The sequence below is a fragment of the Vombatus ursinus genome, unplaced genomic scaffold, assembly GCF_900497805.2.
Source record: "Vombatus ursinus unplaced genomic scaffold, bare-nosed wombat genome assembly UNPS02009573.1, whole genome shotgun sequence".
In the NCBI taxonomy this organism is placed as follows: Eukaryota; Metazoa; Chordata; class Mammalia; order Diprotodontia; family Vombatidae; genus Vombatus; species Vombatus ursinus.
This window is the reverse complement of record NW_020949351.1, coordinates 706,524-720,009: the sequence shown is the minus strand read 5'-3', so window position 1 is coordinate 720,009 and position 13,486 is coordinate 706,524. Positions and strand designations below refer to the sequence as shown.

The 13,486-nt window shown below is 33.1% G+C and overlaps 1 protein-coding gene across 1 annotated transcript in view; it reads left to right on the top strand.

The window, feature by feature from the left end:
* The window catches only part of CEP76 (centrosomal protein 76), a 19,084-nt gene extending 5,598 nt beyond the window's left edge, over nt 1-13,486 (top strand). Inside the window, exons 6-12 of the mRNA XM_027852305.1 lie at nt 2,272-2,369; nt 3,866-3,994; nt 5,844-6,032; nt 7,935-8,101; nt 9,918-10,251; nt 11,189-11,406; nt 11,949-13,486. Coding sequence (XP_027708106.1) covers nt 2,272-2,369; nt 3,866-3,994; nt 5,844-6,032; nt 7,935-8,101; nt 9,918-10,251; nt 11,189-11,406; nt 11,949-12,087 — 1,274 coding nt within the window. The 3' untranslated portion in view covers nt 12,088-13,486. The remainder of the gene's footprint in view (nt 1-2,271; nt 2,370-3,865; nt 3,995-5,843; nt 6,033-7,934; nt 8,102-9,917; nt 10,252-11,188; nt 11,407-11,948) is intronic.

The following is a 13,486-nucleotide window of genomic DNA, read 5'->3' as shown; positions in this document are numbered from 1 at the left end:
AAAGGTGCTAGGGCAGGTGTCTTCTCATATTTCATCTTTGGAGCCATTCCTCCCCCCAATTAGATTCTCATATCCTATTACTGGGAAAACATCCAGAGGGAATATGAGTTTACCCTTTCGTACCCAATCTGGCTTTGTCATAAATTATTGTCTAAAATGAACATAGAAATTTTGGATAATTTCTTCCAGAGATTCAAAAATAAATGATTAAAAAATTACTTTTGTCTGCCTTCTAATAAAACTCCAATATTTTTATGTGTGAATTATAATGCTATTATTTCAATGTTGAGCTTATTGAGCAGTAACTAAATTTAGCAGGGTATTTGGTAAGAAAACTTACTCCAAAAGACTAAACTCTCAGTAATTTAGGCATCACTGATAGAAGTAATGCAAATTTGGGAATTTTTATATCAAATTAAAAGTTAGAGATAATTGCTTTGTTTAAATATTTTCATTGTCTGATACAGAAATTTCAAAGCTAAAATTAGTAGCCTTTTGAAGGTAGCTGCTGATGAAATTAAGAATTCCCATAACATGCTTCATCTTTGAGGATTCATAAATTGTATGTTAAAGAACTTTTACATTTATGATAATCTTATATGATGTAGGTCTATGGTGAATTAATTTTTTAAAAATGTAAGTCATTTTAGATATTATTATAATTTACATTCCCTTAGTTTATATTTGTATGTGCTCTAACAAAACTGCACATAGACATTTTTTAAAAATTTAAACTTTTTGCTAATTCAGACTGGATTCCTCACATTTATTTTAAGGTGATATACTGAAGTCTTTTAGTCTATACATTACTGGTTAATATTAGTAATTGTTAAGGTTCACTGAAATCACCTGGGTAGCACAACTAGTAAATCATGTTGTAAATCTCTCCCTCTCCTTCTTTATCAATTAGTAAATTAGTAAATATCCAAATTTTAGACAACTGGAAATTTCAAAAAACTTTTATTTTTGTCATTCTGTTTTTAGATAAGAGCCAAATTACAAGCAAATAAGATGATATCTGAAATTTTTAAAAAAAATCATCTCCAAGGGATTTCCTGTACATTGAGTCCAAACTCCTATGTCTTGTGAAAATATAATATTGTTTACTGATAGTTGACATTCACAATGGCAACCCTAGAACATTGCAAGTTTCAGATTTGATGCCTTCTGAGGTGTCAAATATAACATTATGCTTATTTTGGGTGTCAAGTATTTATTTAGTCTTCTAAATTTTCGGAAAAATTGCCATCTAAGCAATTTATTCAATTAAGCCAAATCCTGCATACCAGCTTTATAGTAGGAAAATCTAAGCTTGATGCCAAATTTCATTACTTGTTCGGCCTTTGGTAAATCACTTCAGCATTTGTTTCATCATTTGGAAAATGAGGGTAACATCTTCCCTGACTCCCCCATAAAGTTAAAAGCGTCAAGTGAACTAAAGGATGTGAAACTACTTAGTAAACTATAAGCACAATCCAAATGGTGGCCAACAAAGTACAGAGGAATAAGCATTAGCTTTGGAGTCAGAGGACCTGTGTGTGACTTTGAGCAAGGTATTTCCCCTCACTGAGCTTCAGTTTCTTCATCTGTAAAATGAGGGGGTTGGATTAGATGACCTCTTAGATCCCTTCCAACTCTAAATCTATAATGCTGTTAAATGTAAAGATAATATTATTTAACTGTCCTAGGCAAATAGGCATGTGCTGTACATGCAAAATTAATAGTAGAAGATTTCTTTTGCCATTAGTTCAAGCTGAGGTGAGGGCAGTTTTTTTAAATGTCATTTCAATGTTTTTTTTAAAAGCTAAAGTTGGGGGCAGCTAGGTGGCACAGTGGATAGAGCACGGGCCCTGAAGTCAGGAGTACCTGAGTTCAAATCCAGCCTCAGACCAAACACTTGACACTTACTAGCTGTGTGACCCTGGGCAAGTCACTTAACCCCAACTGCCTAAAAAAAAAAAAAAGCTAAAGTTGTATGCTGGTGCAATTTATTTTGTACATAATTCCAAGACCGACATAGTACTATATGTAATTTTGTACATATTTTGAATACCCTATCATTACCTGACTGAGTCCCTCAAATTAATAAATTAAAACCTTAAATAACATTTTAAAATCTAGCGATATTAAATTTGTTACTTTGATTCATTATTGAATATGAATTTCTTTTTTTTTCCACTTAAATGTTAATTAGTCTAAATTCTATTTGAGGGAAATGTTTGTTATCTAGAATTTGTGTGATGTTAAAACCTCTAATATTTACATTTGTAGGTACAGAATCAAAAGTTTCTGTTGGAATTTTAAATGTAAAACTTGAGGTATATCCACAACTTAATCAAACATTGTCCCAAGAAATAGTAAATACTCAGGTAAGGAATTCTGATTTTTTTTCATCTTGGCACTCCTTTTTATAATAATGTTTGCCTCTTCATGTTCAAGTTATTAAACTTCTATGGACTACCTCTCTGTCCTAAGTACATAGAAATGTTCTGGGGGGATACAAAGCATGTGAACCCTACTCTAGAGCTTGTATTCCACTGGGGAGACTAAATATGTGTGTGTGTGTGTGTGTGTGTGTGCGCGTGCACTTGCGCATACATCTATGTGTGAAACGAGATAAGGATTACAAGTGGTAGATGAAATTGAATACATAAATTCTGAGGGGATATGGAATAAAAATGTAATTAGAATAAGGTAGAATTAAATCAGAGAAAAATTGAAAACTGTCCTTCAGTACTCTCATTTCCTAAGATGTATTGAAAGTGCAAAACAAATTGGTTAAAATTACTATAAATCCTATTTTTTAGAAAAGCATTCTATTTTTAAAATCTTGGGAAAAAATTAAGTGGAAGATGCTGTATGGTTTTGAGTCCAGTACTATGGTGAAGAAAAAAATGAAGTTTGGGTTTGGAAGAGAAGCCTGACTCCTTTGTTTGCTTAGTGAATCAGCAGTATTTTATATCATGGCCATATGCTATATATAATTTTCTCCTCTTTTTCCTTATATGGATTTGTACAAAGCAGGCACTAGCCACGATGTTGGGAAGTTACTATTCTCTCATTCTGTAGCATGTTGTTTTCCAGGGCCTGGAAATGGCACTTTATTTAGAGTTATAGCATCTGAATTTCAGTTTTGCTACTAATCTGCTACTACCTCTGTGACCTTAGGCAAATCACTGAACTTCTGTGGGCTTAAGGTACCTTATCTATAGAATAAGGGAGTTGGGACTAGATAGTTTCTGAGGTTTTTTCCAATTGCAATTTCATTTTTATAACACAAATTTAAAACTGAAAAGTCCGAAGTTGACCTGTACTTCAGGCCAGTAAGACACTGCTTTTTGTATACTCATAATAGTATCCATTTCATAACATTTTTCTGAAAGTTAATTTTATTTTTTGATAGCTTAAAAAAATGGAAGGCCTTTATTTTCTGATTGAGCAAAGGGTAATTTTCTCCCTAAAGATAAACCATTCTGGGAGACTATATGGGTGGAATATCACCATATCATATATTAATGTGTTGGTTGGTTTTATGTAACTGCTTTCCTCTTTTAAAAAAACAATTAAAATGAATGGTTCTGAAGGGTTGTATCTGGAAATAAATGCAATTTAAAAACAAAAAAATCTGAAAAATTTGAAAATAAATATATTTTAATAATTACGTATAAAGTTGGAAATCAACCTAGTACACATTTCTTTAAAGACTTTAAAATATTAATTTTAATTTCTTTGGTATTGTAATTTTTAGCATTTAATAACCAAGTTACTTTTTTAATAAGCTCATTATTTCAAGTTTAATACTCTGTGATGAATGGACATATAAGAATTTTTTTAAACTAACATACTAGGTTATTCTTTATTAAAGCTTGCTTTGGAACGACAGAAAACAGCAGAGAGAGAGCGTTTATTTCTTGTATATGCTAAGCAGTGGTGGAGAGAATATCTGCAAATACGACCTTCCCATAATTCGAGACTGGTAAAGATTTTTGCACAGGTTTGTGGATTACATCAAAGTAATTTCTCCTCATATATCCGTTATCCAGTTTGGTATATACATTTCATTTAGCATAGTCATGCAAGGAAAATCAAGCAAATAAGATAGAATGCCAATTTCATTTTCTTTTTCTATTTGAGTGTCTCCTAGGTGAAAGAATAGGCTGACCAACCTCGTTTATAATTTTTTATAGTTATAATTTTATAATTATAAACCTAGTTTATAATATTTTATAAGAATGGTTTGATTCTAGACTTTTCTAGACTTCCTGTAAATATTTACTTTAAAATAGATAAAACCCATTCATTTAATTAGAGAAATCTATTTACTTGATACTTGTGAACTTTACAAATACTGCTTTGATAGTTTATAAAATGAATTGGTGCTTTGTGTATACAAGTTAAATCTTATTGGAACAAGTTACGCAATCTCAGTATATAATAGATTTCTTTTTGAAGAAACACAATTCCAGGAAGGTCAAATTGTTTTTATTTTGTTTTCATTTGAAGGGACTGTTTAAGTGCTTTTTTATGTGTAACCTTAAATAGATGTTATTATTTCTAGTGTAGTGACTGTAGTTGAACTAGCACTGGGAAGGGAGAGACTTGTGACCTGAAGACCGGTCAGCAGGTTATTGCAATAGTCTAGGTATGAGGTGATAACTGCTTGCACCAGAGTGGTGTCAGTGTCTGAGGAGGGAAGGGGGTAGATGTGAGAGATGTTAGGAGGGTAGAATTGACAGGACTTTGCAACAAATTGGATATGAGGAGTAAGAGAAAGTGAGGAGTTGAGGATGATAACAATGTTGTGAGCCTAGATGACTGGTAGGGTGGTGGTGCCCTCAACAGTCATAGGGAGATTAGGAAGAAGGGTGGGTTGCCTCAGCACCCCAATAGAATATAAACTCCTTGAGGGCAGGGGCTGTTTCATTTTTACCCTTGTATTCCTCTACCGTGCATGGTACCTGGCACATAGTAGGTGTTTAATAAATGCTTGTTGAATTAATGAATGAAGATCTATATAAATAGCATTAAAACTTTATTCTTATATATATATTTTTTTGAATTGCAGTCACATTTATTTGCAGTTTCTATACACTCTTTCTAGGTAATCAAACTTCTGACACTTCTTTTGAGAGGGGTTCACAGTGAAACTGTCACCGTTTTTACTAAAAATAAATACGAGGCTTAAAGTATTACACAGCTCTAAAATATACAAAGGCTTGGATTGAATGTAAACTTTGAAAACATTTTACAAAAGAAACCATCTTTGCAACAATTTAAAAAGTTTATATTTACAAATATTACAAAAACACAAAATGGATACAAGTCCATAAACCATTGTCTTTTCTGCCAGCATGAACTGGTTCTAGTACCAAAATAGTTACATTGTAACCTTCTTAATTGTTTTAAATCTTTAAGTCAACCTATTTCTCTAAATCTGCCACCATTGCAGTAAATGCACTCAATCACTGACCTTTGGCAAAAGCAAACACACAGGATGCTTTATTTGCTATAACTATTCCATGTCCTCTATTCAGTGAAAAGAAAACAAAATGAAAAAGCAAACAAACAAAAAAACCCCAAAGCAAAATCAAAACTAAGGAAGGGGGAGGTTTTTTTTTTTTTTTTACAGAATACAGAAACAGTTGCATAAACTTCAAAATCATTTTAGTAACATCAGTGCAAGTAACTGAACAAAAGTTGGAATGATGTTTCTCACTGAAATTTTATTTCTAAAGCAATTTAAGTTTATTTTTCTTGTTCATCTTATCCTATATATATAGCTTATTCTAAAGAAAGTGATAAAGTTGAATGGAAATTAATCATAAATGGTACCTTATTTTCAGGATGAAAATGGAATAAATAGACCAGTATGCTCTTATGTCAGACCCCTTCGAGCTGGACGGCTCCTGGATACTCCAAGGCAAGCAGCAAGATTTGTTAATGTCCTTGGTTATGAAAGAGCCTCTGTTATTGGAGGAGGAGGTAAACACGAACAGTGGTGCACTCTACTGGCCTTTCTCTGTAGAAACAAGGTATAGGATTATTACAGCAGTCCATTATAGTTACTCTGAACTTTTTTACCCCCCAAAATGTTTAGATAACAATCTAAACATTAAATTATTATTCAAGATCCTAATCTATTACTTTCACTATGGGGGGTGGGGGGGTAGGGCGTGAATACACTTAAAAGTCGAAGAAGAAAAATAATGACAAGACTGAATAATGAAAGCCAATGAGTCACCAAAAATAAATAGTTAAGGAAGGAGAGTAGAAATAATAACATCTTGGATTTATACAGCAGTCTGTTTCTTTAATTAAGTAATTATGTTTCTATTTCACTTAATGAGAACCATGTAAAATAGGGAGAGACAGCTAGCATTTATCTCATTTTTAAAGATATAAATACTGATGTATAGTGATAAATAGTGAATTGTGGTAGAACCCAGACTAAAACCCTAGGAACCTCATTCTACTTGTATTCCATTTGCCTAGGCAGTAAATTAAAAGAAAGATTTGATGGTTGAAATTATAACATTTAAACATTCAAAATTTTTAGTAATTTTCAATAATTTAATTTAGAAATATTATTGGATTGTTTCTTGATCTTCCATGTTCCATAAATACCTTTAAAAATAGTAATAGACGTGTAGAGGTACTTTCTAGGATTCATTTTATTGAAACAATGTCAATACAAGAAATAGAGATTTTCAACACAATCTTATTTTGGTTTAATCTCTGTTATATAGAGATTATATATATGGTATGTATTCAGATATATGTAATGAACCTCTAGCATAAGTGAAAGACAATATGTTGGTTAAAAGAGATTGATTTTTCAAGTGAGACAATGTGTCTAAAAGTATTTGGAAAAGTAGATCTGATCAATCATCTAAAATTTTAAACAAGTCTATTTTGTTGTCCTTGCTGTGTTCTAAAAAAGTCAAACATAAGTATTATTTATTTTTAAGAAAAGTTATTCACACAAAGATGGGTTTGGGACCACCCTGTATTACAGTTTATTTAGGTTGTCCAGTATTTTAGATAATCATATAGTGATTCCTTTTACAAAGCAAAGAATCACTTTCTCCTTTCCCTGTTTAGTAAATTTAGTAATTTGCCTGTTTAGGTCATCTCAGTGGGGAGGTATGTGTAGATTTTGAGGTTTTATATTTGAAAAGAAATTTTAGAATTGCAATTGTAATTAAATATGTCTTATTAAACAATTATAGAACTAAAACTGTAAATGAAAAATAGATGGGAACACTTTAGGGTAATAGTAATATTACCCTAATATTAGGGTAATAGCACAAATGACATACTTTTATTACTTATTGGAACCCGGTAGATGGGTTGCTTCGTGACAAACCTATCACAAATTTCTAACTTTCCTTTTAGTCTCAATTGATAATAACTTTGAAGAATTAATTTTACTTTTGATCTAAATATATTCTTTCTAGAAATGAATAAAGAGATCAAATTAGGGTTCAGGTTAAGTGCCCTTTTAATACCCTAAATAATAAAGTGGTTGTCAAGAGTTAATGCCTTGGGCTGTATAAATGGAAAACAGCAATCTTTTTATTTGACAGAAAATGAAGTTCAGTGACTTATTAAAGGTAACAGATAAAATTTCTGACAGTGCTAGGACTCAGAATTTACAACTCCTTGGTTTCCAAGTTCAAAATATTACTTGTGAAAATGGAATTGCACATTAGGAGAATTCTTGTTTTGTGAACCTTAAATTTATAGCAAAATTTTTATTTGACCCTAAAACTGATGATTATTTTTTAACTTCAAAGATATTTTATCACCTTGGCTCTGACTTTTTGGATTGATTAGAAGCCAAAGAAGCTTATTTATAGATCTCTGTTTTGTATTTTTTATATGTGCTGGAAAACAATTGATAAATATTTTAACACACTTTCTTTATTTCCTAGGGTGACTGTGAAGATCATGCTAACCTTTTGTGCAGCCTTCTCCTTGGATATGGATTAGAAGCCTTTGTTTGTGTAGGGACAAAGGCTAAAGGAGTCCCTCATACCTGGGTCATGACGTGTGGGACTGATGGCACCATTACTTTTTGGGAAAGTTTAACAGGGCATAGGTCAGTAAACTTAATTTTTAAAAACTGATTAGACAGAGGCAGCTAGGTGATGCAGTGGATAGAGCACCGGGCCTGGAGTCAGGAGGACCCGAGTTTAAATCTAGCCTCAGACACTTGACACTTACTGGTTGTGTGACCCTGGGCAAGTCATATAACCCTGATTGCCTCACACCCCCCCCCCAAATTAATTAGACAAAGATACACTGTTTTTAATATCACTTCACTGTTCATGTTGACATGTGATTTAAAATGTATATAGTAGACTAAGTTTAATTTTTTAGTCTTTATATGGTCATGTAAATATTTCAACTAAGGGGGGCAGCTAGGTGGTGCAGTGGATAGAGCACCGGCCCTGAAATCAGGAGAACCTGATTTCAAATCGGGCCTCAGACTAAACACTTGACACTTACTAGCTGTGTGACCCTGGGCACTTAACCCCAATTGCCTAAAAATAAAATAAAATAAAATTTGAAAAAATATTTCAATTAAGGCAGCTATGTGAACGAATAACAAGAAACTTTTGACCTATAAAAGTTTTTTTAAAACTCTCTTATTTAGCTACACTCATAGTAAAATCAAACCAACCTTTCAGCTTATTTGACAGAAATTGTTATTATAAACAAGTTTACTACCAACTATTCCTAAGATTGGATAGAAGTCGGATTTTTAAGTTACAGTACAAAAATATTATATGAAGAAATCCACAAGAATGTCAGTCATATGAAACTGTGTTTATCTTTAGAAAAGTTTATATGCCAGTTTTGAAGTGAATGATTTTAATTAGGGCAGCTACGTGGTACAGTAAATAGAACTCTAGGCCTGAAGTCAGGAAGACTCATCTTAATGAGTTCCAATCTGGCTTCATTCACTTACTAGCAGTGTGACCCTGGGCAAGTCACTTAACTCTCTCTGTTTGCCTCAGTTTCCTCATCTATAAAGTGAGCTGGAGAAGGAAATGGCAAACTACTCCAGTATCTTTGCCAAGAAAACTCCAAATGGGGTCACAAAGTGTCAGATACAACCGAAAAACAACCAAAACAACAATTTTGATTTAGTGGGTGCATTTATGTAATAATGCTCTGGTGTGGAGCAAAGAGCACCCACCTTGAAGTTGTGAGTTCTCAGTTTAACTCTGGCTTCTGGCCATGGTCAAGCTACAATTTCTCTGAACCTAAGTTTCTTCATATGTATAATAGGAATAATAATATTTGTAATTATAACTGTGATAATACCTACCTCAGAGAATTTGTAATTATAATAAGTAAAAGTGCCATATAAATGTAAATTGTTTTTGTCTAGAAAGGAGCAGTAGTCTCAGTTTTGCTTGGTATAGCTGTTTTATTTTAGTTGTGCACTAAGTGTGCTTAGTTTGACCTGCAAACTTAACAACAGTATTGGTTCAAATTAAGCAACTCTCCAGAAGAAGTTCTCTGAAAAGCAAAGAAAATAAAATGTATTGCATGCATGTATATAGGTGTGTAAATATGTGTACGTACATATGACAGAATCCATATCTAGAAAAAATAACAGTGATTGTACGCAGGTTTCATACAAATCCATATTTAGCTCTCAACATAGACCAATATGATACTTTCTTGATTAAACTAAATATTGTGTGTTGGCCATAAACTGACAAGAGGTCTTAGTTCATTGGTTATCATTCAAGTGGAGTGATTGAATTATGAACATGTGCAAGAAAGAAAGACAAATAAGTGACCAGCACTGGGGAGCAGCTCCGTCCTTCAGTGGTAGCTAAATGTTTTTGTATTATATTTAAATAATCTTGAATGTTAAAGTGTGTCATTTTTATCTTCAGGTATATCCATAAGCCCATTAATCCTGATGATCCTCCAGCTGTTGAGCAACCCAAACCACTTTACCCATATCGAACTATAGGGTGTGTTTTCAATCATCAGATGTTTTTGGGAAACTGCCAACCTTCTGACTCAGTAGAACTTTGTGTATTTGATCTGAATGATGAGTCCAAATGGAAACCCATGAGCGAAGAAGCAATCAAATCGGTTTGTGCTCCTGGGGCCACAACTTCGCTTCCTCTCTTTCCCCCTCTTTGTGCTTCAGTGATTGATTCTTCAGTAACAAGTAATGAAATCGAGATGCAACTGAGATTGCTGGTGTCAGAACACAGGCAGGTAAGTATTTTTAAAAATTTAAATATCATAGATTTTAAAAAAGCAGCTGTTAGCAATCAATAACCAAAATACTGACTTTCAGGGACTTTGTAGCCAGGGATGGAAATTAAATTTTTTTTTCCTGGGATATCAATAATTTATTAATTCTGAAGGTGAAATTTGCTATACTTGTCAAGCATCACAATAGGGATGATTAATCTTCTTTGACTTTAAGTAAATATTAGGAATTTGAAACTTTATTTTGTATAGGTTTTTTCTAATATAGTTTAAAAACTATAAAATCAGATTCAATTATAACTTGTGTAAGGTTTTTTAAAATGTAGTTTTTAAAAAAGTACTACTTTCTTAAGTTATTTTTTCTGCTTATTGTTGACACATAATGTGAAACATTTTATGTCTTGAGCGGATGTACAAAATTGAGGTGGAATCACAGAATTTAAAGCCAAAAGAGATCTCAGAAATCATCTAGTCTGTCAACTCAATTTTTCTAGTAAGCAACCTGAGGCCCAGAGAGATTAGTTGAGTGGAACAAGCTAATTAATAGCAGAGCTGGCACTGGAATCCTATTCTTCTGACTAGTAAGTTAATTATTGTTCCACTGAAATTATGTTACTAGTATTCTGCTTTTATATTGGGGATATTCCTTGGTATTTTCTTAGGTGGATATACATGTGTGTGTGTGTGTGTGTGTGTGTGTGTGTGTGTATGTATACACATATATACATACATATATAAATTTGGCACTGCTTTGTATCATCTTTTCAGTATGTTTAGATTATTTTAAAAGTAAAAACTCATACCAGTAGTTTCCTTTCTGTTATATGGCTTTGTAATACCTTTCATCAAAACCTTTTGTTGAAATATACCAGATTATATGATTTTCTTTATGCTTTATAAATAGAAAAATATGTTTTTCATGGTTTACTTTCTGCTACAGGATCTTGGCCTCACTACCGTGTGGGAAGACCAGCTCTCCTATCTTTTGTCACCAGCTTTGGCATCTTATGAATTTGAGCGCACAACTAGCATATCTGCAGGAAATGAAGAATTTCAGGATGCCATACGGAGAGCTGTACCTGATGGTCATACATTTAAAGGCTTCCCTATACATTTTGTTTATAGAAATGCAAGACGAGCATTTGCTACATGTCTCCGGTAGGATATTCTTAGAATCAGACCCTTAGAGCTAGAGTAGATTATAGGGAACATTTAGCCCAAACCTGTTTTATAGATAAAGAAACTGCGTTCTGGAAAGATTATGTGCCACATTCAAATTCCCACAAAAATTAGGCTGGAATTTCTCAGGTAGGCATGGTACAGTGCAAAGGGGACTGAGAAGAAGCAATCTAAGAGGCAGGCAGGAAACCAGGGGAGAGTGGTGTCATGACATCCTAGAACAGATTGTCCAGGTAGAGAGGGTGCTCAACAGGATCAAATGCGCAGATAAATTGGGTGAGAAAAGCCATCAGATTTGGTAGTTAAGGCAGCCATCTGACCGAAAATGTGGCAGTGGAGTTGTTGGGTTTCATTAACAACCTATCATGTCTCACACTCTAGCATAATATTTAAAGCAATCAAGAGATCTACAGGTGTTTATAAGAATTCTTGTTTACTTAAAAAAAAAAAAAGATGGAATGGCATTATTTTCCTTGAGTACTTAACTTTGGTATTAGTATTTTTATTTTGTCTCTGTACAGGTCTCCTTTCTGTGAAGAAATAATCTGTTGCCGAGGGGATCAAGTGCGACTTGCCGTCCGTGTTCGAGTATTTACCTACCCTGAATCTGCTTGTGCTGTTTGGATCATGTTTGCTTGTAAATATCGATCTGTGCTGTGAAAAGAATCACACTTGTTTTCTTTTGATAGAGACTTGACACTGTACATCATTAGCCATTCACAGGTGCTTTCTTGTAAAATCACTCTCTGGCTCATATATCACAATTTCAGTTTTGTATATAAACTTAACAAATAATGTTTGCAAATATTGGTGTGTGTATTTAAAAATTAAGGATGAAAGACTTGTGTAAACTTGCGTGGGGTGTAGCATAAATTAAGTGTGTATTTTAATAAATGCCACATTGTTTACAGGTATTCAGTAGTATAAATATAATATTACTCAGTTTTCTGAAATTCATAATTATTCATCCAAAAGGTATGTCTCTAAGGGTACTTACTTGTGGTAAGATCAGTAGGACTACTAAGTTTTATAAATAAAACTATTTAAAGTTTGCAGAGGCAGAAATAATGTAAGTTAATTTTATAACAGCAATATAGCTGAAAACAGGTGAGAAAAGTAGATTTTAATAGATCACTACAGGGTCAGCCAACCAATAATTCTTTAGTATTTGATCATCCTAAAGAACCTCTGAAGAAAGTATGAAGGAAAACAACTAGTAAAGCCGACATTCTTAACAAATAACACAAAACAGATACCACATAAAACAATTGAATTCTGTAAATGTCAGGGTTACTTAGTTTGATAAATTGATTGGGTGTTAATTGTGGGGAGGGGAGTACTTTGTCAATGACACTGATAAATTTTAGTTTCTATGGAATATTGTCAGCCCTGTGTATGTTACCTCCAAAAAATTCACAGCCATCATCTGTACTTGGAAGAGCTCAGTGATTCTCGCCGTTTTAGCTCATTTCCTTTCCATCTTTAAACCTGTGACATGATAAGATATATTTTCAAAAGGCCTATCCTAACCTAGCTTAATCCTTGTGAGGCATGTGAAAATGAGTAGGTATGATAGATTTAATGCACACATTAATTATAATCTTCAGGGAATGCTATTTTACCACCAGTGATGATATCACATTACATTTTATAATGCTTTACAATTTTCAAAGCACTTTCGCATGTTATTTAATTTGATCCTTAAAATGATTTTGTTAGGTTTTGCAAGACTTCCCTCTACTTAACAGATGACAAAGTTGGGACTCTCTTTAGTTAAAGAGAGTAAAAGCCCAAGGCAAATCAGTAGTAAATTGCAGAGATTGTACTAGAATCCTGGTCTTCTGACCACTAGTCTGTAATATACCTTGTTACTCCCAGATAATCATGATCAAGGGAAGCACTTGAGAGATTGTGTATGCCTTTTTTAATAGAGGCAGTAAGAGTTTGAATGGTACAAATGATAGGTTTGACTCTTCTTGCTTCTTCCTTAATAGTATTTTATTTTTCCGATTACATGTAAAGATAGTTTTCAACATTGATTTTTGTAAAGTTTGGAGTT